Source organism: Tympanuchus pallidicinctus, unplaced genomic scaffold, assembly GCF_026119805.1.
Source record: "Tympanuchus pallidicinctus isolate F22 unplaced genomic scaffold, pur_lepc_1.0 scaffold5, whole genome shotgun sequence".
Classification (NCBI taxonomy): Eukaryota; Metazoa; Chordata; class Aves; order Galliformes; family Phasianidae; genus Tympanuchus; species Tympanuchus pallidicinctus.
Window position 1 is genome coordinate 61,452,943 of NW_026294769.1, and position 26,025 is coordinate 61,478,967.

The window sequence follows — 26,025 nt, forward strand, 5'->3', positions numbered from 1 at the left end:
GTGCCAGAAGGATTTATATGAATTGTGTTTGTTCTGCTAGTTAGTGAGATAAATTAAGTTTTCTGTAATACGTCTACTCCTCACATAGGGCTTTACAGTCTTCTAGGTTTGAAATTTGACTCTTGTTTCAATTTAGAAATGTGTTTTCCTTTTTTTCTGCAGACAGAAATTACTCCTCAAAGGAATTGTGTCAAGTCTACATAGTAACACATACTGTACCTTTCAAAAGTTATATACTCAACATTAGAAAAAAGCCATTTTAACCAGAAACAAATCTACAGTCAGCTGTGTTTTGAAAGGTTGGGGGAATAACCAAATCACTAAAGATCTTTTTCCTACTGAGTGACTGACAAAGAATAATCTGGGTACAGACAGATTGTCTGCTCAGCCATACATGCACATACCTGCCACATTTTGCTAAACATTAAGAGCTACTTTCCACTTATCTGAAACATAAAACCCATGTATTAAATCCCTGATACAGTAATAAAAGCATATTCAGAAAAACTGAAAAGTAACTCTCCTTTATTTTTTGCTTTAAACTTTTAAGTTATGATTATGGACATCTAAAAGCAAGATGTGGACAACTGCAGGAGTAGGTCTGAAATAAACAGCCCTACCAGTAGGTCGTCAATAAAACTGCCCTTCTCCTCTCAAATCAGAAGAGATTCACTGATATGGAAAGAAAGTTACTAATTTCACTTACATGTAAAATATGGTTTTAATCATAAAAGATAGCTTACACAGATTAAGTTCAAAATAATAGCTGGACATTCTCAGAAAAAACTTGAGCTCACGTGTCAGCACTTTCAAAGTATCTGATTACAGTATTTGCCTAAAAATAGATGAAGTTCACTATTATTACTACTATTACCATTATTACTACTATTCTTCTTCTTCCCCACGTAAAATTATAGAAAGGTTTGGTCTGGAAGGTAGTTCCAACTTCCCTCCATGGGCTGGTTCTCACTCATTAGATAAGGCTGTCCAAGGCCCCATCCAACCTGGCCTTGAGCACCTCCAGAGATGGGTCACCTACAGCATCTCTGGGCAGCTGTGCCAGTGCCTCACCACTCTTCGAATAAAGAATTTCCTCCTCATATCTAACCTGTATCTCTCCTCTTTGAGCAATTTACTACAGCTAATTATTCATTTGCTTATTCAGTGCATAGGCTGTTGGTGCAGACAACCTGTACAAATATAATGGAGAACTGAAAAAATAATAGACAGCAACTTCAACCTTTATCAAGATACTACAGTCTGGGATTTATATGAACTTCAGGCCTTAAATAATCTTGCAAATATGGCTGGTGAAGAGTTTACTACTTGATGATCTCACCAAAATTTCAACATCGTGATTTAAGGTCTTTGCTTGGTCAACTCTATGCTTTGGGCGTTGTTCTTTATTTTGCATTGCACAGAATTAACAGCATAACTACTTCACATGCCCTTACAGCCAGCAAGAGGAATGTCAAGATAAAGAAGAAACTGGAATGATAAATGTTTTGGAGATGTTTATGTTATATCTTCTGAAGGCACAGTGATATCCTCTGAAGAGAAATCAAGTGTGCCAGTAGGTAACTCAGGATCTGTCAAGGAGAAAGTGAAAGGTCTGCTGCTGTCCTTTTCTAACTGATGGCAGGCTCCGTACTCCATCAGCAGAACAATTGCTGTAAGACTTGAGTCACTCAGGAGGAAGAGACTGGTCTCACAAGGCTGGCCTTTAAACATCCATAAGATAGTGAGCGCATACTGGCCTTTCTTTTTCTTGAACTTCTCTTGCATCACATATACAAGGCGCATTGTGGCACTGACAGTGGGTGGCTGTACTAGTTGCACTAACCAGATGCCTAGTAGCTGCAAAAAAAAAATTCTTTGGATTGACATGGAGACTACAAACACGGCTGAACCGGCAGTAGCTACCACTATTGGTTCTTACAAAAATAGCCCAGAGGAAGTACATTAGGGCACATTTAAGTTTAAGCCTCTCCCACCTCTTTTTTTTGCAAAAAAAGCTGGTAAAAGAGATTTCCCACCAAATAATAATAATCATAAAAATTCCGAATAATACAAACAAAAGACTGGAGCAAAGAAACATTGAGAAAGCTGACCATTATCGTATATAATATGTCTTATACACAGCCCCCTCATGTTTAGTTGCAGAACGGCAGAAATGTCCTTCCACTACAGATTAGCTCAGTGTGACTGCACGGAACACCTCCCTCTTCCTAGGTGTGTCTACATTCAGGGCCAGGAAGTTTTACATGGCAAAATGTAAATGACTTGCAAAAAGAACTGCCAATAATGGAAAAAACAGTTACCCCATGGGTCCTTTCAAGCTCTGCTCTGGCTGAGGAAACTGAAAATGAAGCAGACCTTGGATGCCATTGCCCAAGGTGCAGCCTTTAAGATGCTCCTTCTATTGGTTAAGGAAAAAAAGTAGTTTCTCCTCACCTAACGTCCTTGTCAATATTCTCTGAGGAGAAATGCCCCTGTTACACCAGATCTAGAGATTAGTTCAACTCTCTGTGGGTGAGAGAATAATACTATTACTGTGTTTCCTGACAGTGATTCTTAGGACACCCTCCATACACCCACTCCCAAATTAACAGCCCCTGAAAGATTCTTTTGTTCTGTAATTCCCAATTTAAGACATAATCCATACTTTATACCATAAGTGATTGACTCAGAGAGGATTCTTACACCACAAATTGAAGATTATGGATTAAATAAAAACGAAGGCGAAGGGCGTATTAGCAGAATTATTTCTAAATAAATTATTTCCAAAGTTTTATACCAGCCACTTAGAACAATATTTTGAGGTCACCTATGACCCAGATTTCTTCAGCTGTGTCACATGCATTTATCTTCTTTTTGTCTTTTCCCACCCCTTGGATGTAAGAGCTACCATTTCAGAGAAGACAGTAAACAGTGCAGCAAATGGCACAGGACATCTTTTTCAGTGTGCCTACTTTCAAGCCCCACGTGCACATTTAGAATTGTTCTGGTTAATGTTTCATGTGTAAGACTGGCTCGGAAAAAGAAATACTGGATGGGGTACAAATTCATGGCTGTAATATGATTTATGATGAACACTATGGAAAGCATACCAGTCTGCTCACACTTGAAACAGCAGCCAATAAGCAGTCTGATGATTGTGAACCAGCCCCCGAACACTCTCTCATTTGGAAGATGGCGGGGAAATGACTTAACCACTGCTTTCCCTGGAAGTGGAGGACATTTCGTCTTTTGTTCTTTTCTTTTTTCTGCTCATCCAAAAGGCTTCACAGTAGAATTCTTTTTAAGACAAATGAATACTATCACAGAGGTCATTTGAATCCACTTTCCTAATTCTAAATAATAAAACTGCAAACAACACAGTAGCTGCATTTCCAGTTCATTCCATGCTAACAGTCTGATGCAATATGACGTTCAGAGACGCCTGCTTCCTTTATGAAGCTAAATGAGTTGAAAGAAAACATAGTTTGAGCTATGACATTACTCACTGTGTAGATTGTACAGCAGATTTACACAAACATAATATTTCCAAATGCCTAGATTATCTCCATGTAGATGAAAATAAAAGCATGATGACTAATGATGACTTACACTAACTAAAGATGATTCTTTTTTTTTCTTTTTTTTTTTTTCTTTTTTTTTTTTCTCCTTGCTATTATGTACATATTTTTCTGGATTTTTAGATTTTTTTCCTCAATTGAAACGTTGGGTTCAATTTGTAACAAACAATGATCTGTTCAAAAGCAGTATATTCCAAAAATAAATATGTACTTATTAAAGAGACAGTCACCTCCTCTGCCTTATTTATGTGCCTCACTTAGATGATACTTCTGCTACAGAGTAAGGATGGGCAAGGCTGTTCATTTAACAGTATGAGGTCTCTCCTTATTGGTGAAGAACCTTCAGAGGGGGACAGCAGTGCTTTAGGTTGTCCCCTCTCTTCAGTGATTATACTTAATTCAGGTGCCTCTAGAAAACTGCGGATGTAATAATTCAACAAGCTCACATCAGGTGTTCATCTCTTTCTCTAGAAGCATAAAGAAAGCCAGAAGAGGTTGAAAACCTTCATTCATTAAGTCTGTTGCTTTGCAGTCTTCTGGAAAGGCAAAAAGCTTACAGCAAAGAAGCAGAAGCAGCATTATGCCTGAATGTGGCATAGGAGTCATTCAGCAGGAACACTGCCTGAAGCAATTCTGTGTGAAAGTGAAAACAGCTCTTACAAAATAAGTTTCTCACTGAAGTGCACTCTCTACCAAACTGTGAAACCTCCTGATGGAGAAGACTCTCCCAAGCACCATGTAAAGCCAGATTACAGCGTGACCTTGAATTCAAAAGAAGAGCAGGCTTGAGGAATCCTGGCTCCAACTGAGTAGCTGGAAAAATCAGGCTGGAGCTGTGTCGTTCTGCAGAATGGAAGATGTGCTTCACAGTGAAGAGCTCACACAGGCTATCAATGACTCTCTGGCTTCATCATTACTGGGCTTGAAAACTATACTGCTTTCTTATTTTATGGCATGATACATACTTCAGGTTTTGTGGTACTAACTTTGCAGAAGCTGATTCACTCACTTCAACAAGTTTCGAACAACTCTGCAAACAGGAACTCCCACCTCCATACAAGTACAGAATGTTGCAGACTTACTTCAAACCACTAGCACAAACAGGAAATCAGCAGCACTTACGTGACAATTGTACCTGCTTCAGAACTGTATTCACTATTACCATGAATCTCTTACTAGTCATCAAAAGCCATGTGGAGAAAAGTAATAAGCCAGAAACCAGTTTATTTCAAGTCACAGCTGTTTAGTTTTTGCCTTGCTTATATTTCATGCAGAACATGACAGGCTTGCTAGGTGCACAGCTAATATCAGACATTCTACAAGCCTCTGTAGTAGAGAAGATTTTGTCAGATGAAAGAGGTCTTGCTGCTTTCAGAATCACAGTAAACGCTGTAAAAATGAGTTCCATACAGCGAATCACTCCTCACAAGTTTTCTTTTCTGGATTTATTTCTTTCTATCATAATTCTCCTCCTCTCTGGAGTTACAAATTGTGGAGATCATGGCATTAAGCACGGCCAAGTCTCCTCACCTGACTTCCTCTCAAACTAGAAATTTCACAAAGAACTGGCTATACTTAAAAACAACAACAACAACAACAACAAAACAACTGTATGAAAACTGTGAGAAAAATAGCTTACAATATATTATGCTGTTTTATTTTGCTTTCTGGTGGATTTTGAGAACAATATATGCAAATATATGAGAAAGAAACGTCTTCTGTGATCCACCTTTCTTTTATACATTTTCCCATTTTCTTTCACATGAAAAAGAGTTTTGCCACAGCAAGGAGACCCAGAGATTTTCAGGGCTTAAACCTAAGAGCTTTTCCACTGCGCAGTCCATAAATAATTGTATATTAAAGGAATTACAGAAGATTTTAAAAAAATAATGCATCACTATTTCTAAGTGAACACAAAAGGACAAATTTCTATTATCTGTAAGTTAAGAAGAAACAGAATATGAAAAGTGGACTTTTCTATAAGTACTAAGAAAGTTTTAAGACATCTGAAAAGTACTTACCATGATCAAAAATTGATGCAACTTACTGACATCAACTTTCAATTTCTATTTATAATAAATTTCATAACTTTAAAGAAAAAAAAACAAAAAAATAAAAAGGCTATTTTATGTCTCGGTATTTTCTGAATTTCAAAGCAATATATGAAAGCACTACTTTTTTAATGAAGTAAAATTAATTTAATCTGAACACCCTCAGGATAATAAGAACACTATTTTTCTTCACTACAAACCAACTCAACTTTTTCTCAGTATTTAAGAACTACCTTTAGATTTTAATTTGAAAATCCAAGCACTCCTCCTGTTTCTAAATCCATTAATTACACTGTTTATCTACAGAGTTCTGTTGGCATGGAGCATCACTTCAAGATATTGAAATGGAATAATTTTAATCTACTGTCACATTCATTATCTATTCATTATACACTGTAGAACTCAAAGATGAGTCCAAGAATTTAAGAAGATAAGATGGAACTGTTAAAAATAAAAGAAAATGCAGCTGTCAAGAAAGTTTGCTGTCAATATAGGAAATACCAAGAAGTCTTGGGAAAAAAAAAAAAAAAACAACAGTTTTTAAGTCATAGCTTTAGTACCATTTTTCATACTGTGCATTTTTCAAATATATACTGAAATTTTGGTAAGTGGACTGTGGCTTCTAAGATGACAACATCAAAGAAGCAAACCCACGCCCCTGGGTACAGCAGATGACTTTCAATCACTGCCTCTGAAGCTGATGACTTCTCTTTTGCTGTCTGATAAAGGCTTCTACCTTGAGGGGACAGAGGAAAACTTACAGTCTGTGCCACATCAAGAGAGTTGTTAAGCATGGTGCCACAGAAGTTTGAGCCTTTCAGATTTAAGGTAAACTACAGCACTTTCCAAGTAATGAATTACTTCTTGTCTGCAGGCAAAGTGAAGAATGGACACGAATCTCTAGTGTGCATGTAGCACACTAAAGTCTGTTTAAGAATTAAGTTTAGCAATTCACAGAACATCTCCAGTGATTTCAAGGGGATATTAACACATGTAGATCATTGTAAGAATCATAAAATGACAGTACAAGAGGAGGGAATTTCCCCATAGCACTGTGATTTCTTTTCACATCGAACAATCACCAGAAGATGATATAAACTTATGCCCTTTTGTACCACTGTAGTGCTGCCATCTCAGCAGTGCCATCAGCATCCAAACAGAATGGCAAGTCCAATGTCAACTAAGAACCACCGTGAGTACTCTGGCAGTTGGGACTGCTTTGCAGTCAGGGTATTGGAAAACAAGACACATGAAGTCAGGTTCTAACTCCATATATGTGCACCTGCTTCTATTCATTTGAGACTGTTATTAACCAAGTTCAGTACTTTAACAATGACACCACGTCTAACGGAAACCTTCATTCAGCATTTCAGACCAGAATATACCACCAGCCTTAACCAGCACTTACATTTACTACCATCTGCCTTTGCAATTAAATAACAAAGGTACACTACAAAGAGAACAAAATCACTTCCACTGCCCATTAAGGAAACTAGAATTAATTCCACTGATCTTCACTCAACCATCTTTAATTAAAAGATCATAAGCATATAAGTGGCTTTGATTTCTTCTTCTAATGTCCTCAATTATTTAGTGCCCCCACCTTCTCACATCTGTGCACATTTTTCCATTAGATGAATATAAAATATAAATGTTGTTGAACTTTTGAGCATTTTCTACTGGAGCATAAATGCTGTTAACTCCTTAGGAAGCTTAGGCAAACACATCTGTTAGTCAGCCAAAGTAAGGCTAAGTAATGCTAGGACAAACGGAACATGCAGAATATATCTACAAAGCCATCTGAACTTCTGAAATGCTCTTTATCTACCTTCTATCTAATATCTATAAGAAAGCCTCTGAGGTAACATTTGTAAGGACTTGCTACTAATATTAATGATTTACTGTGCTGACATACAGCCTTGGAAGTTTCTTCTCCATGAGTGAGTAGGAATGAAGTTCACAGGAATTTTTAATGCATGTTCTTAATGACTATCCCTGTAGTTAGACATCTCCAAAAGAAATCCATCAGGCTGTCTTAAAAACCAATGGAAAGCAAGTCTCAATTGCATTTTCCTGCTTACGGCATTTACTGATATTTTCACATATACAGCAGTTAAAACTTTCCCATATGTGTCTCTTTCCATTATTTATTCTATCATGTAGGCTATGATCACTATAAAGCATTTCCACTGTGCACCATGCAATGTAACACCTCTACATACTTATTTGGTTTCCTTTTATTAGCATTTCTCCAATTTCAGGCTATGCAACACATTCTTATCCTTGTTACAAAACAACTCACTTCTACTCATAAGCAAAAATAAAGGAGAAAAAAAAAAAAAAAAAGATTTAAACTGCTAATTATATTCACATCTCTGAAATGCTAATCCGGGACTGTACCATATCTGTTCTATCACAAAAGACCTCTGAAAACCCTTACTAAGTAAAGCCAGAGTTCTGAAGAGTACAAAGTTAATAGAGCAAAAATAGCTCACCACAGTGTTTATTATAAACAACTGCCTTCTGAAGATGGAAAATCAATATCCATGTGCAAACAAAAGCGTTACATGGAAAATGTTACAGAAAAATGAGTCCCCTTTCACAACACAACACTGGAAGTTCCCCTCCATCCCTTTTCCTTTCAGTGTGGATAATTTTATTTAAAAGAGCTTGTGTGCTTACATCTGAACAGAAACTGAAAAATCATGAAGGGTTCTGGGTGGCAAATTCTAGGAGGCTTTTTTCTAAGATAGGGAAGAAGATACAGAACTCAATTCCTATTCTTGGAGAGATGAGATGGAAAGCAAAGGAAGAAGGAAAGATTTGCTAGTGTTCTGAGAAACAAGAAAAACTCCAATCAAAAAGGGCTTGCTCCAGTTTCAGGAAGACTTCAAGCTTTACCAAGAGTTGGTAACCACATATGATGACTCTTTGTTGAATAAAATCCCAAATCTTCCACTACTGTCTTAGAACTAAATCAAAAGAACCTTTATTCCAGTACACAACCATTCCATCAAATACAAGAATTTCATGATGAGACACACTATCCCACAACAGACATACACAGAAAGGCTTTAGATTTTCCTTAACCACACTGGTCAAGAAACTCACTGCTGAATATCACGTTATTCTAACAAAACCCATGTCTCAGAAATGATACCTTCCATTTAGATATCCCATCTGTACCTTGAAATTCCAAGAATAGAGGAAAATCCCATTCCACCCCCTGTACTACCATTACAGAATGAGGAAGATAAGTGGGAAAGCTAGCTCTCCTGCCAAATGGACTCATTTCCACAGTCACAAGTCATCTTGATGTCAAATATTCCATTAAGACAAAAGACTGATAGAAGATACGCTACCATTTCAGTCAGACTAGCCACAGGGAGAAAACCTGCACTTTAAACTTACAACAAGCAAAGCATTTATTTCAAAATATGTGCACAAATAAAAGCAGAGATTATGAAGCATTAATTGTAATATCATCTGAATTCAGGAATTTTCCTCAGATGAAGATTTTCATCTCCCTTAGGCCATAAGCAAAATTAAACACTGGAATTTCAAAGGATGACTACTGGTTTAGACATAGTTTTCACCTATGGAATGCCACGTAAGGCTGGTTTTTTTGTTTGTTTGTTTGTTTGTTTGTTTGTTTTGAAGCACTTCAGAAATCAGAGAAAATTGCATTAATTGGAACTGGATGTCATCAAAATTAAAATGATCAAATGGAACTTCGCTGTTTTTATTATATTGTTTCTTAGGTGATTTGTTTAACACTGAAAGTCACCACATGTAATCTGAAAGGCGCTGTTCACTGATATCTTGAGATCAAAATAAAGACCTGATCCTTTTCCTTGGCCCTGAATGACAGTTGCTAATTCTGCACTATTCCATCCAGTATCAGCCCTCGTCTCAGGATAAACAACTTGTGCATCAAGATTTCAATTCCAGTACAAAATGATCAAGAAGTGACTTTTGGGTCAAAACACATTCCTCCCAGAAGTCATACAACTTCTGACTATTTGGAAGCATGAAGATGGGTTCTAGAAACCAGAAAACCTTCCTGTCATATTTACAGAGATATTAAGGAGTAAATAGATAGAAATAAATATATATGCATATATTCATGTGTATTTTCTACTGCAACAGCTTTTTTCCTACTTTCTGTTATGTGGTAAGATTTATTTTTTTTTCACAGTGAAAGAAATAGTTGTGTAAACCTGAGCTTTTGCCCTGCTGCATAAATAGCTTGTATTTTAGAGTAGAGTTTTCAGCTCTTTAGTATTCCTGGATTTATTAAGCATTTACTTTGATGTGACCAGTGATAAGCAGTACCAAATGCCAGCTGGGCAGAACTATGTGAAACAAGAAAGTACGGAGGCCAGGATTGTGCTGCCACGTTAAGGCTTTTCTATTTTCATTGTCTTCCACCTCATCTGGGTGCCAATCTAAACACAGTCCCTCCTGAAAGCTAAAGTTCCTTTACCAACTCCTCCATTCCATCAGATGCTGATTTAAGCTGAACGAAACTACTTTCCCGTTTGCATTTCTGCAGACATTCTTTCACCTTCTACATGATCCCCTGTAGCCCCTGCAGAAACTGAAAGCAATATATCTAGAAAAAGAGGAGAAACAGATCTATGCAAGGGTAAGTGAGAAGAGCAAAAGCCCCAGACTGAAGGAGGTGCTGTGGCAAGGCCAGCCCTACTCACGACTCCTTAGCAGGAGATACTGTTCTCCTTCCTGCAAGTGAATGTACAGCTTGACCTTGTTGAGAAACCATCATGAACAGTTTGTATGCTTCTAATAGTCTCTGTAATAATCCCGACCATGATTTTTCCCAGGATAAGTCTGCAATCATTTAAAAATATCCATCATAAAAAGCAGTGATCTGCAGTGACACAGCCCCATTACCACCCATGCTGTAGTTTGCTCCATGCCATACAGCATGACACACATTATACGCATGTTGGCCTATCATCCACACCCTGCTGCTGAGTTGAAAAATACTCAATGCCAACACTTTACTATGCCAGTGGAAATACATTTCTTTGGCTCATTTCCACATGTTACACAATCTCATAACGTAGTTTTAAGTAAAGAGTTTGGAAATGTAAGGAGATTTAATTAAGGTGACCAATTCTAACTCTGAATGTGAGAGAAGGGAAAAAATAGATTTAAAAAGAAAATAAGCATTCTAATCAAAATTACTTGCACATATTTCAGGTGTTTGATATGCAGCTATCATCTTCTGTTTACCATTACCATGGATTTAAGTTCTAATAACACATATTTCTGTGTTTGAAACACCCATAAAACAGAGTTAGATGTATGAAATAGATGTGATCCCAGTCTACCTCTGATTAGTCAAATATATTCATATATATTATTTTAGTGCCAGTGGTGGCAATGTGATGAGGAGATGGTTGGACTAGATGATCTTCTAGGTCTTTTCCAACCTTCTGATTCTATGATTCTATGATTCATTTATTTCACAAATACATTAGATTTAATTTCATACATTTTTAATGCTCTTATTAACTCTGTTATTGACACTTTTTTTCCTGTATTCAAACTATTATTTCTAAGGGATGGGTGTTAAATGCCAAACCTCAGAGCCCAGGCAAGAAATCAATCTCTGCCAAAGCAAAGGGAAAGTAAACCTGTCCTGTGCTTCTTGCCTGCAGCTAGACAGACAGCACTACAGCTACTGCAGTTTTCAGCAGCCCTAACCAACATGGATCATTTCTCCAGTTTCTACAGGCCCTGATGTGCTTTACAATCCTACCTAAATGCCTGTGTGGGCTGCCCTAACCCAGTCCTCTCTCCTGTGCTGGATTCAGCAGGTTCCCGCAGGTTGGCGCTCCTCAGCAGAGGAGCAGAACCAGCTCCATCCCCTCCAACAGGAAACAGCAGAATTTTGTTACAGGCAGTCCCACACCCTGATTTCACAGCCTAGCATCACCAAGGTAAAACAGCAGCACTTCCTAAATCAGACACCAAATTCAAGAAAAAAAGGAAAAAAAAACCCAAACATTTCACATATCTCTCACAGGATTTACCCAGTCTGCTCCTTGCCTGCCCAAAAAAACATATTCTATCATTTCATTAACAAAACCAAGGAGCTCACGCTGTGGCATCTCATCAGAGGGCACTGGAGTTAACAATGCGAGTGTGAGCTCCAGTGGCCATGGCAACAGTAGCTAATTCTTCTTCCCAATCAGGGTGGCAATTCTCTCCCATGGCTTGAATCAGCTACAAAACAAAATACGCTCAAAGACCTTTCAGAGCCAATAGCCTTGCAGCTAATCTGCTAATAGGAAATAATCTGCAGCTAATATACACATTCCAGGGCAGCAGTCTGTTTTCTTAATACTTTGTTACATGGGCCTCTTTCCAAAGAAAGCATAGCAAAGAATAGAAAACAGACATTCATTAAAAATAGTATAATACTACCTGGCCACTATTAATGCCTGAAACGTGCTGCAACTTGCATGGCTCTTAACTGGTGATCTGGATAGGCAGCACTAGATAGACTGAAAGCGATGCAATTAGATCAAAAAAAGTTACATACAGGAGTGTGAAAAATCAGACCTCAAATTATTTCCACATTTCTCTCTTTTCCTCTGGCCTCAGTAAAAGGATCCATCCATAGGCAAAAGTACTGATTTTACAAGTATGTGCATCAGCAATTTAAAATCTAAATGGATACAAAAAAACATGTATTAATAAGCAGCCATTTATGGTACACTCATCTAACAGTGTGGTGCAGGTTCAGACATACATTCTGCTGCCTGGGGTAAACATATAAGAAAACAGCAGACACGGGCAATGGGTGAGAGAGACATGCTGCAAACCCAGCCATGAATCACCCACTCTGCATCAGTCATGTCAGGAATACTTCACAGCACAGCTTGGTTTGAATTTTGTTAAGTGTAGCACTACTGCTTCTGAAAGCCTTCAGTATCAGCTCTGGTCTGCTGTGGCCCAGGTCCAAGCAAGAAAGAGAAGGAAAGAGAAAGGTAGGGTAAGATCCAGCCTGTTTGGGACATGATAGTTACTATCTTTTGTGTGCAATTAAAACATGAAATCAGAAATGCAGCACTGATGATGGGTTAAGGAAGGGAGAATAAATTCTCCCCCTGAAAGGCAAGATGTTGCCAATGGAGATGGCTGAGACAGCAGAGAGCTTTCCCATCTTTGCAATCACCTCTTCTCATCAAATGCAGCCCCAAACACCACACCTGCACCAGCAAGATGGTTCAAGAGCAACTAAAACTCTCCTGATGACTAGATGTATATAATACTACATTTCTATTTCTTTTTCCTCACCACTGGTAAAGGCACAGTGATAAGGTCACTTCAGGCTGCTGCACAGGCACTGAGCACAGTTAACAGACGGACTGCAAATGTTGGGGAAGACTGCAAAAGAAAGAAGTGACGAATGTGCTGTTCAGTGCAGTGCAAGTCAGATGATCATCTACGGCTTTAGATACAATTGTTGTTTGGATCACCAAAATGTTTCATTTCTAGTCCATTCTGTTAAATTCCAGAATCTCTCATTAATCACAGCGATAGTTCACAGATTGTCTCTTGTTCCTAAGATAACTGTTCCTCACTCTAATTTTAAGCTGCAACATACACAATTTCTGTGTCTATATTTAATATGAAGCTGTTTTCTTTTAAACAAAGAGAAGAAGAAATACATTTCTCCATTATGATCTTATTTAATTTATTGAAAACTGCGTGAGTCCCAAAGTGTGTGGGACTTGAATTGAATTGAATGGGAAGGCACCTAATGTGACAGGCGAAGAGTTTTATGAGGAACAACTTTTTTCTCAAACCATCATTTAACATCTGTTATGGAACTACTCAACACAAAGACCTTTGAAAATGGTAGTTGCCCCCAGTACAGAAATAAAAAAGAGATGATTTTAAAAAGATTCAGAGCATGGCTAACGCAGAAAGACTTCCTCAACCACTTTGGCCATCTTCTTCACAGGGAATTGCTTTCTCTGAAGTACCTGAAGATTTCATGTCATGCAATCCATTTCTAAAGTACCTTTCATTCCCTTAGTCAATTAGACAATTTATGAAAACCAGTAAAAATTGGTTGCTCACAGATAAGCATCAAATGATTAACAGTGAGCTCCTTTTTGCACTTGGGTCATTTGTCAGAGCTTCTTCCTGCGCTGGCTCCCTTTGAAGTCTCATCCGGAGCGCATGTTCCTGCCCGCAGGCAGAGAGCTCTCCAGACTCACTCTGCATGGAGGCCTGCTTTCCTGGAAGCCACAGCAACATTATCTTTGCCCATCTGCAAGATCCAGATGAAACGAGATGAGAGCCTGAGAAGTTCTTGGATAAGAACAGAAGTAACTGTACGATATATACAAACATTGTTCTCTCCATTCATGCGAGGGCTGGATTGCATAAAGCTGTGTTACAAGTACACAAGACCAAGGCAGTGTGATAAATCAAATTTTACCTGACCTTGCTCGAGCAAGGGGTTTTGCTGCTGTTTAGCAGTTTAGTGTCAGTGTTTTGGTTTTTGTGACAGCTATCTCACAAAAACTGACAAACTGCGTGATTCACCTTTTTTTGTTTGTTTATCTTCTTTTGGTTCTGCAGCTCATTCCCACTTTTTGTTAAACAGTCTGAATCATTCTGAGCACACTCTGCAGAGAGAATGAGACTTCAATAGTGGTGAACACTAACCTACTTCTGCTCTCCCAGCCATTGGCACAGAAAGTAAATGCTTCTTGATTTTGATGGAGAAACAGAACCAGGTCATGGCTGAGGGCTCCTGAAATCGTACTGGAATCTTTAAACAGGTTGAACACATCTCTCACCTCACCTCTCTTTATCCCTGACGAACCCACAGTGTGTGGTATCTGTTCACCTTAACAATATTGTGAAGAGTTGCTTGAATGAAAAATTGCGCAAACAGTGAAGAAGAAGAAAAAGAAAAACAAATAAATACCCCTTTGTATCCCATTCTGGCTTTCCCCCAGTTCTGGATGGTGATGGTCTGGTCCACAGCTCCTCGAGTCGCTGTGCCCTGCAAGTCTTTATTTGGTGAGAGTCCCGAATGAATATTGCCCACTTCTTTACAAACATGAGGGAGTTAGAATAAGAGAGAGAAAAAAAAACACCGAACCCTTTAAAGCTGCATGATTCTCAGCACTGAAGAGTGCTTTTATTTCTCTTTAAATCAGTTTTTATAATTTGAGTTGTCATGACAACATGATGCAACACTTCACTGCCATGACAATCTGACAACTTTCAAAAACAGTAAGTGCTGTTTTTACTCTGTTTTTCAATCGCTCCCAAGGAAACAAGCTGTTATTTACTTCTGTGACGAAACTCATACGATACCATAATGGGTCCAATGTCAAGAAAAATTAAAGCATAGAATGGGGGAAAAAGGAATGGAAAATGTGCTTTTGTGTACATAATTACTCCATGAAAGTACACTTTTTTTCCACTTTCTTATCCCAATTCACCACCATAACTTTGCTCATTTCCACCTACAAATCCACGGACATTGTCCTCAACCCCTCACCCCTTTGCCCTCAACAAGAACTGGTGCTTGATTACATACAAGATCACTCACAATCTCTTTTCTAACCAGCAGATTCATCTGGTAATTTCATGCTTGGTGGTGTCCTAGCATTTGAATACCATATAACAAACATAAGTCAATGAAATCTCTCTGTGACCATGAGTTAAATCCAAGGGAGCAATATATTTGTAAATCCCATCAACGTAAGTGAGACTTCTATGGGGACCATAAACTCTCTGCGAGAAAGAGCCAGGAAATATCCCCAGATACTGGAACTTTGTTATCTACACTGTTCAGCTGTGGCAAAAATCACTGAGATGATTCTTCCTATTCTATCAAAGCAATTGTGAGGAGTTAGCATGGATCAAGGTCCACCTCCAGAAAAGCAGTATGAATGCAACCACTCCATTCTGTGATCTGAGGCAGTTTGATACTACCAAAATATGGCAGATGGCCTCAGTGGTAAGGGATGACGTTAAGGTAATTTTATGTAAGGGGACAGAAATAGCCATTTCCTAGCAGCCATTTTTGAGGAACAGGAAAAAGTTGAAAACACTTGACATCAAAATACACCATGTTAAATGTCACTTCATGCAGGGGTGTCTGATGGAGGCTCCATTAAAACACAGAGGTATTCATGTAATCTGCACTCCCAGTTCCCACTTAACTGTGAGAATCTGCTACTTAAGGCTCTTGCCCAGGTAATTCAGTGGGGCTTCCTCGCACCTGCCTCCCACCCTGTTCCAGCTTTGTCCTCAAAAGATGGACACAATGAAGAGGATGTTTAAGGAACCCAGGGGCCTTCAGCCTGATGCAACACAGCAATTTCTTTAGCAGTTCAATAGTCCTTTTAAACTAAAGACACTATGTAATGCCAGGATATGAGAAGTAACATTACTTTTAGGACACTACAGTTGAGAAACTGTTGTTTGTGTACAAACTTACCTCTATGATGAAGTGTTAAAACCATATAGTTATGTGAAGGCGGTAGTTTTGGAAGTAAAATTACATGTGTTTCGCAGCATCAATACCTAATAACAGAACATGAATAGTTCTACAGACAAATGAAATCAGCACAGTATCATGATTAATATTTTACCTCCCTATTTAAAACATTTCATGTAGTTCGGCTACCCCATTCCAAAGGTTACCCATATGAGGCTCAGATAAAGGTAAGCTACATCAGAGATTTCAGTGCCTCATCTTCTCTTCTATGAGAGTTCAAGACTTTGTTTTTCAGCATGCTGATGAAATAGGAGCTTGAGAAAGAACCTAAACGGTTAAAAATCAGTTGCATCCTGAAAAATCTAATCCAGTTCCTACATTTCTATAAGGGACTCCTTCCACTGATGACTACATAACCTAAACCAGAGAATAAGCACATTAGACATAAGCTCCTCATTAAGTAAAAAAAGAAGGAAAATACCACTTCACTTCCAAAATCCCACACAGTTCTAATTCCACATCTTTATGTCTCTTTTTATTACCAGTTCCATTTGACAGGAACAGATATAGCCTTTGTTTCCACTGGTATCTCATTAGCAAAACAAGGTTGCCAAAAGCCAAAACAGTTCGAGATGTTGTTTCACAGAAGTTGTCTATAAACCAATTTTTGTTTATGTTTATCAGACAAAATGCCTTTTGTCACACAGGCCTACAGTCAGGATTATCCTGCTTTTATTCTCCCTACAGGTGGTATCCAATCAAAATTATGGCATTTATTGCTCTACACTCTGAAAAAACATTATATGTTAAGAGTTCTTCTAAATCACATGCCTAGGCACTGCTGCTCTAGGCTACAATTTATTGTCAAATCAGGATGATGTTTGTTACTTCACAGCCATCTCGACAGGACAAAGTCAGTCTGAGTGTGACTGGTCTCTGTTGCTGCTCACAGCTACTGATGTCAAGTGTTTCTTAGGAAATTACTTGGGTGAAGGTTTGTAGCCTGATCTTTCACTGTGCGGAGATAGTAAAGCGAGAGGTGAAATTCAGAACAGAGCAGGAAGGGAAAGTGGCATCTCAGGATAATGTTCAAGTTTCTGAACAGCAAAACAGCCACTCGAGTCAGAGACTTATCTCCTGGGAACCTGCACTTTGACCCTGATAGGCAGATAGTAAAGACACTCACAGGCACCATTTAGCCAATAACTTGAACTAGAAGGACAACGTGCCAGTGATAAATCATTACTTAATATGGCCTACAGAACCATGACAAACAGTGGACACATCATGTGATGACACTGTTTAGTAGCAGATAAATTGATATGGTCTGGGCATATTTTTAGACAAATATTTTTAATGCAAATACTAATGTGCATTTTCAGGAGTGCTGTGTTTCTGACTTCAGACTGCTTCAATAGTAAACACTGACTACTCTTTTTCATAAAATAGTTTTAATCACACAGAGGGAGGAAAGTGCGATTTGTTTTCAACTCACTTCTCAAGAGATGACCCCAAATACACTGATGTGCAAAGAATAGGGACACACACCCACATATGATTATAACCTCACTGTGTGATGGATCTGTTTCCTGCTGATAGTGTAACAGGGAGCTGCAAATAAATATCAGGGCAGTATGAGGATGATGGAGAGAAAGGAGGAGTGAAAGATGCACTAAAACACAGGAAAATGTCTACTGTCTGAAGATGGATGATCCAGAGAAATGTGGGAAATGATTCAATTCAGTGGAGAGGAAGAAAGAGGTAGCACCTCTCGGCTTTCAGAAATCGCTGCTTTGGAAAATAACTTCACCATCCATCTAGCAGCTTTCCTCTTAGATTCTTACTTTAGTTCGCATTTACAAAAACATTTATTTTAAAATCAAGCAGACATAAATCCCACAGAAATGCTGTAAAATAATCTGTAAGTCAACAAACTGTATCTTTACTTAGATTAAATGTATGAATACTCTTAGATGCCATTTAAATGTGCAAATATAATTGTTCTTTGCATATATTTGATATAAAAATACGGGGAAACTGTGTTAGAGAAGCACCTAGCATATTTTGTATAAATTTAAACCTTTAGGATTTAAAAATGACACAAAGCATTACAAGGAACAGCCATTCAATGAATTACTGTACCTCAGGCATATATTCACTGTCCTTTCTATGAAATTATTTTGTTTGCAGTAACAGACCCACAATTTGACTGTCCTTAAGGATTTTTTCTGAAGTGTCCATGACACGATCTTAACGTGATTCATGCTTGAAGAAAGAACAAGTCTAGCAAGAACAATAACATCACAAAACAAACACATTTCTCAATATTTTGAATGAAAATACACACAATACAAGTAATTTATTATTCTCTATAAAACTGACATTATACTTTTTAGTTCTGAATGGACTTTCAATACCACAATGAAAAAATACTTACAAACTTAGGTTAAATGTCACTTCTATAGTTGTAATAAAAACAGTAGATATGCATGACCAGTGCTAGCATCTGACCTCTTAAAATGCTTCTGTAAAATTTACTTTGTGTAGAAGAGCAACACTATCAAACATGAATATAAACAGTGAAAGCTGTAAACATATTGTGTATCTCCTAATAAATTTTAGGCTGGTATGTGCATACACACATCCCATCCAACGTTCTTGTCTGATCAGCAACAAAATATTAGAGCATTTTTGTAAGATAATTGCTACAATGTCCTAAGGAAAGCATCTTCTTTGCTTGTATTCTGTTTTTGAGGTCCCATTTCATTAAGGTTGCTGTTAACATGGTTTAAAATGGAAGCTAAGAAAAAAGGTACAACATTAGCAGTAACATATCAGAAGTGTGTCCTGAATTCACTTTCCTTGCACTTAAGGCAAAAAGTCTGAAGCAGCTACAAGCTGTAGCAAACTTTTTATCTGTCAGCATTCACTGAGATTGTCAGTTTTCTAAAGCAGTACTGCAGACTGTAAACAGTTGGGAGTGCAAATGCTTTTTCTAACATGTAATTCATAGCAAAAGAGAGGAACATGTTTAAAGGGAACTGTGGTAATATAAATAAATAAATATTAATCTTGATAATCAATCTTCCAACAGTTTCCCACATAGTCTGTTGAGGAGGTACAGAAAAGTTGCTGATGACCTGCTAAAGGATTTCCTTCTTTTTAAACAGAAAGTAGCTTAAAGAAAATATTGTATAAACCTACTATGTCAAATGTAATCAAGTTGTTTGGTAAATATTAGTGTATTTTTCTATCACCGGAATTTGCAGCAGAAGCAAATATGTAGGATATATGGCACGTAGCACACACACACACAAAAAAAAATTGGCTGAAGTTACTTGAATGATTTATTTCTCTTTTATCCCAAACCACAAGTGCTAAGCTGCATCACTGATGAGATTTAAGGGATATCACCACCATCTCATAAAAAAATTTGCATGTGGCACTATGTGTGTTTTAAGATGTTTCCCTGTCCAACAAGCAACATGCTAAAGCTCTCCATCCTTGAAGAACATCACAGCTAGCCAGAATGAACAACTACAAGTCATATACATGGAATATGGTAATGTGTAATACCTTTTTATTTTTTTTTTAGCTAGACTGGACAGTGTCAAGTAGTATAACCTCTTTATTTCAGGAATAGACTTACCCTTGCATATTTGGACTCATTTGTACTGGACACAGTCTCTCGCTGATCACTGATAGCAGCCTGGAGGAAGAAAGTAGTATGCACTTGGATTTGCAATGGAACTCAGCTCTCACCAATTCCCTCATAGTCTGACTGCCTTATTTCTTAGAGTACAACATAATCCAAAATCCAGCACTTTATCTAGGTGCCCCTGAGCTGTTTTGAAAACTTGGCCTTGATCCCAGCCTGTCTCACCCTACTCTGATTTTCAGAGAAACAAACTGTATCACAGTCATTTCTACACCCAAAGCTTTCTTGCTTGCTCTCTGGACAACCCCCTCCTCCCGTGTTTATCTCAACAGCAGCCATTTTCTGTTCCTTTTGTAAATTTGCACCTCATTTCAGTATGACCTAGAACTATGCAAAATTGAACAGAGAGAAAATTTTATCTTAAAACGTAGAGACAAGAAAATGCTTGTGTTTTTTAGCTATTTTTTTTCAACCACCCATTTTGTCACTGAACTGCAATGCTAGCATGTCAGTGCTACTGATAGACTGACATTCCTGCAAAAAACAAGGAATAGCCACATTGCTTTCTTAGGAAGTACAGCATGGCATTCACAAATTGTCAGCTCCTGTTCTCTTGAGGTAGAAACTTGTGGCACATTCATTTAAACAGCAGATCTCTCTTCCTTAAACCACAGTGTCAGAGCTGTTTGTATTTACCGTGCGTGAGATGGAGTCATTACCAATCCCCACTGTCCCCCAAGTCAACTAATGTCATTATCTATCAATATGGAACATAATTTCAAAACCAAAGCTCCAGTTCTAACATCACCCCCAAAGATTATTTTATTACAGCACTTATCATTACGTGATCTTAAAAGTTAAGTCTCCCAGGAGGGAACATTCCTTGATATTAGCCAAACCATGAGACTAACAAAAACTTTCTATAGTTTTAACATATGGATTACATTTGCACTGACAGTAAGTCTTCCTCTGGACCGATACCCTGTCGCCTCCGTACATGGTTGTGCTTATGGGGCTCTTTTTAAGCGCCGCTGCCCTGAAATAAACTCCTACTTACTCCTACAGCATTTCATACCAGCCAATTTAAATATTTTAATAATGAGTAAAAAGTTTAAAATGAAGATAAAATATTCTGTCAAGCCACAGACAGTGCTGACAGTTCAAAAAGAAAATGCTTTCTTTGCAGCATCCATCACCACATCTGGCTGTAGGCTGTACTGTATCTCTGGATTGCTCAGGATTCCTGGTCTTCATCTCCTCCCTCTCTAAACCAAAGTTCTCATCAGATGTGCAAATCAAAGAACCACCAAGACAGAAACAGATAGAGGCCGACACCACAATGTGTGACCAGACATCTTGCTGGAGGTAGGAGAGCTGTGGCCTTGGCCAGAGAGGTCCAGGGTGAGCCTGGTGGTTCTGGTGGTTGTGGTAGTGGTCACCACAGATGTGCTGGAACGTTTCTGGTGAACCCCACACAGCCTCTCAGCCCCAGAAGCATCACCACAACATTCCAGAAAAGACGTCTTCCTTGGAGAGCCACCTCCACAAGGTAGTAAGGGTCAGGTCAGCACCCAGGCGTACCTACAATCTACACAACTTACTGGCATTAGCCAGGAGGGCATTTCTCAATGCAAACTCTGTCAGCTCTGAAGAAAATGTGGAGCACTATGGGCTAATGCTCAAGCTCGTTCTCTTGTCTAAGCTTTTTTATGCAGAGTTAAGAAGCAAGCTAACGGATTTTCCCAGCATCCACCGTGTTCTGGCAGAAGGAAATGCTTCAGATTTCATGGTTATTTGGGTTTCCGAGTGCCAATCACTGTTTCTGTTTTTATTTATTTAATAGCTATCTGAAAATGAGAAACTTAGCAACATATTGTGTAGCTAATTTGGCTGATAATGCCTTTTTTTTTTTAAGCTCATTTCCTGCTTAAGGAGAGCATGGTAACAGAACTGGATATTTTTATTCCTCTCAGACAAGGCACTTAACCAAAGCAAGAAAAAAATACTGAAAAGGAAAAAAATATACTGCAAAGTGGTGAACAGATTAGATTCATTTTCATGTATCCCCCTTTTTTGGATATTTTATTATTAACTAAACTAAATTCAGCTGTGCACAAAAATTAGAAAATGTTATACAAAAGCAGAAGCTAACTGAAATGAGCTGATATAATTCTTTTTTTTTACTTGTGAGAGACTTTAGCCAAGGAAAAAAGAAAAAAAATGTAGAATTGTATCTAAAGAGAAATCTAACTAGTAAAAATAGTTTTTAACTTAAAAAGCAAATCAACAAGACAGAGAAGGCCCCAGTTGCTTCTCAGCGCTGATACAGTTTGCTTCAGTGAATATTGCCATGTCTTATAGCTGAATTCTGTAAACGTTTTCTGTGCTGATAGAGAAGGGTGCCTTTGCATTCCTTTCTCAATATGGTAAAGCTGTAACTTATACCTCTGACTTATCATAGCATTGGGAAACACATGTTTTCCCCTTATTTGGTAGCACAGAGCATCTGGAAAGGAAAAGTGACACACTTCACAGTACCAACTGTGAACAACTATCACAATAGACCTGCCTAAAAAAGCTGGCATGCCACCTAGTTTGAGCAGGATATAAAAGCAAAGCTGCTGATGTGCCCACCGCTGCAGAACAGCTCAGGGTTCAACTACCCACCTTGCTGCTGACTTCCGAGTGAGCCAGCATCCTGTGTTCCACTTCTTAGAGCAGCCTACAACGTATCAAAATAAATGACCAATTTACATGGGTAGCTATTTTATGACCATAGGTGGAAGGAGGAGGAAGGCTGTTATCACTGGGAAGATGAAGGTCACAGAGCTGTGGTGCACTCTTGTTCGCAATGCATCCCATAAAGTATGAAGGTAAGGCCGAAAAGGGAGAGGCTATGCTGTTTCTTCCCATTATAGAGGGCAGAGCTGTTAGGGTAGCTCTGTAGCTGAATTCGGGATGCCCTTAGCTGCTAAAAATACGGGAGTGAAGTAGACTTTAGGAACTTTGGTACCAAATTCAGTACCCTAAAAGCTAGGGTGGATAAACACCATGGGTCCCAGAATCAGTGACTTTAAAGCTCAGGAACAGAATCAGCAATATTCAGCTCTCAACAACTGCTGGAAGCTCTGAGGTTTGGCCACTCTGAGCAGCTCCACACCAGTCTTCCGGTCTGGAAGTTCCTGAGCTGTCTGCCCTAACCTTGTGCTGCTGCAGGTTCTGCCTTCCTCCTGAATACCAGGTCTTACGTTTTCAAAATTTTATTTTTATTTCCAAAGTGCAGAACAAGAGGTTGTCATTTAGTGGGAAGAGCAACCATTTTGTAAGAAAACCTCTAACACGAGAAGTGAAAGGACAAAGACTTATCTCTTTTTCCTCCAAAACGCCTCAGCCACACCTCCTGGAGATCCCTGATTGCTGCACCATAGGCCAGGGCTTCTCCACATGGGATGTGCAAACCACAGGGACTGGTAAACAATTCTGCTCAAGCTGCTGAGTGCTTCGTCCTGCACATGCAAGCAGCTGGGAGGTGGGGTGGTGCTGCAGCTGATGATGGCTTTTAGCGTTGTCTCATCTGGAAAGGCCTGGTCAGAGCAAGGTCAGGAATGAAATACATCTCAGGGTCCAGTTCTCACCTTCACAGTGAGATGATCCTCCCTTCTGACTGCATCTCATCATTACACACCTGGCATTTTTTAAATCTTCCTGGTATCCTACATTTTATTTGTGTCCAATATCAGCTCTGGTCTCACAGACATCGAGAAAAACAAAACTAAACTTAAAGCAAACTTAAGCTGAGCTCTAAGAAGTAGACAACAAATACCTAGACGAAGGCTGTCAGAGAGGTGACATTATCACCCCCTGTGGACAGCCTGCAGATGAGCACACAGCCTTTGAAAGAGTCTGGTGTGGTGCTACCACTGAAACTGCAACAGCCACACACCAGAGGCCAGAGGCAGGCGGTGGAAGCCCTCCTGTCAGGACAAGAGTGGACGTTCACAGCTTCCACACACAACCTTACATTTTGGCAAAAGATGTGGCAAGCTACAGTTATAAAATCTGATCAAAAAATGAAATTCAGTTAGTTCTTGTTCCCTTGAAAAGCAACACAAAACTTTGCAGACACTTAGTTTCTCTAAGCAACTTTAGGAAAAAATAAAAAAGGTGGTTTTAGTGCCCTTTTCTGAATGGAAAAATATAACAGAGGGCTAAGTAACATTTCCAAGGACACAAGTCCAACCCGTGACAGACTCCACAGGGGAAATTCCTCATGAAGTCATTCGGCAGAAAGTTAAGTTCACTGCTCCCCCTTCCTCCCCACGCTCCACAAAGTTGGGATACTCCGCATCTAGAAGTGCAACTGCAGAGGGATGGTTTTTTTTCTCTGTCTCGCAATACGTACATCCATATGCACATCATATCCCATAATGTATCAATTAAGTCAGTCTCATTTCTTCAGATCTTTACTTGCTGAAAGATCATTTTAAGAACACAAAAGCTAAGCCAAACAAAAATTTCTTTCTGGGTGCTTTTGAAGAGAACAACTACATGAGTGGTTATCTGGCACAGGCCAGACGGGAGATGACAACCAAGGGAGAAGATTCAAGAATCACTGAGGATGAGGCAATTCCTACTGTTTTGAACTGTGCCTGTGAGCCCAGAGTTGGACAGCAAATGCTCCCTGGGAGGAGCTGCAAAAGAACACGCTGCACAGCTATACAGCAGATGATGGTATCGCTGGCCTACTGTTTCTGCTGAACTTTACCACATGAAGCAGCTATAAAGCATTTACAATGTCAAAGGAGCCATGATCTTGGAGAACCCCTGGGGAACATGATGGAAAGAAATATCCCCTCAACACAGAGAAGCATCACCGCAGCGTTAATGGCTTTGGTTGTGCAATTCAGTCTGCTCTGAACCTCGCTTACGCTCCCTCTGTAACTGAAACCGGGTTTACGTCTACACACCTAAACCACTGGGAATTCCTATAATCTGCTCTCTTTGATATCTGAACCATCCATCTTTAAAAAGATACGTTCCAGTGCAATCAGACTGTAGCAGCTTGATTCAGGATTTACTATATGGAAATCCTGCAACCATCAACCAACCTAAGTGATCACAGCAGTTCCTTCTGGGTTCAGATGCACAGGAACCATTTCCCCATCTTTAAGATGTTAAAGTAGGAACTGTAAAAAACAATTCTAAACTGCTATAAAATGGGATACCTCTTCTAATGCTTGTTAGTATTTTTTTTTTCAATTTCATTTACTTATCACTATTCATCAGCATCATTCAGGTGTTCACTAAATAAAAAAAAAGAGACAAAAGAAAAAAAAAAAGTCCCACATGAAAAGGCATTTTCATTATGAAAAACAAATGAGTCAAACAAAAAAATCAGCCACAGCAAGGCATGTCCATAGACTGAAATATACCCCTTCAAAGAAACAAATTACTGATTACAAACATCACAATAATGGCACAAACACCATGAAGAAAAAGCCTTTCTTTTATTCTCTGTCATGAAACATAATGAATACTGAGATGATGGGAAAAGAAGGCTTAGTGATTCACTGTCAAATGCCATCACTGTATGGAAAGCCTGCTTCTTGCATTGGGGTAGTAAGAGTTTTGAAGGGTTGGTTTTATTACAGATAGCACACGATGGTATCTTTGTCCTTTTCTGGGCAGGCTGATGCTATCCACATGGCACAGCACTCACAGAAACGTCTCACTCCCCCACAAACTGAAATTTATGTCAGTTGGACGTCATTAATAACGCTCTCAAACCAGATACAACCAGTCAAAAGTAAAAGTGACAGTTATAAGCAGGATTTTTTCTCGGGTAAGATAGAAGGGTCACTGTTCTACACCTACACTTTAATTGAGGCAGCATATCAGAAAACATTTTCGGACAAATTTGAATGATTTTATGCACATACAGCAGAGGTTTATTTTAAGAAAAGTACCATAGGAATGCAGTAAGTAGAGTAATATGACCTGCTTGTTAGGATAAAATAAGTTTTGTGCTCAAAGATCCCTGATAATCTCGTTATCACTTTTCCCAGAACAGATTCCAGGACCCAGCACCTCTCACCAGAGTGAGCAGTTATCCCTACAGCATGAGCCGCACATCACAAGCAGCGCCCATTCACAGAAACAAAACAAACATCCTGACCACCGAGAGCCGCCTCGTTTGATCTCCCTTCAACTTGAAAGCGACGCGAGGTCAGG

General features: G+C 38.9%; 1 protein-coding gene across 6 annotated transcripts in view; it reads right to left on the reverse strand.

Moving 5' to 3' along the window:
- TRPS1 (transcriptional repressor GATA binding 1) overlaps positions 1-26,025 on the reverse strand; it is a 210,667-nt gene that overhangs the window by 49,924 nt on the left and 134,718 nt on the right. For 5 of the 6 annotated variants that reach the window (XM_052703611.1, XM_052703609.1, XM_052703614.1 and 2 more), the window contains one exon: positions 19,786-19,845. The exons of the other annotated variant lie outside the window; for it this stretch is intronic. In XM_052703611.1, the coding sequence (XP_052559571.1) occupies positions 19,786-19,845 (60 nt within the window). The remainder of the gene's footprint in view (positions 1-19,785; positions 19,846-26,025) is intronic. 6 annotated transcript variants of the gene reach the window in all.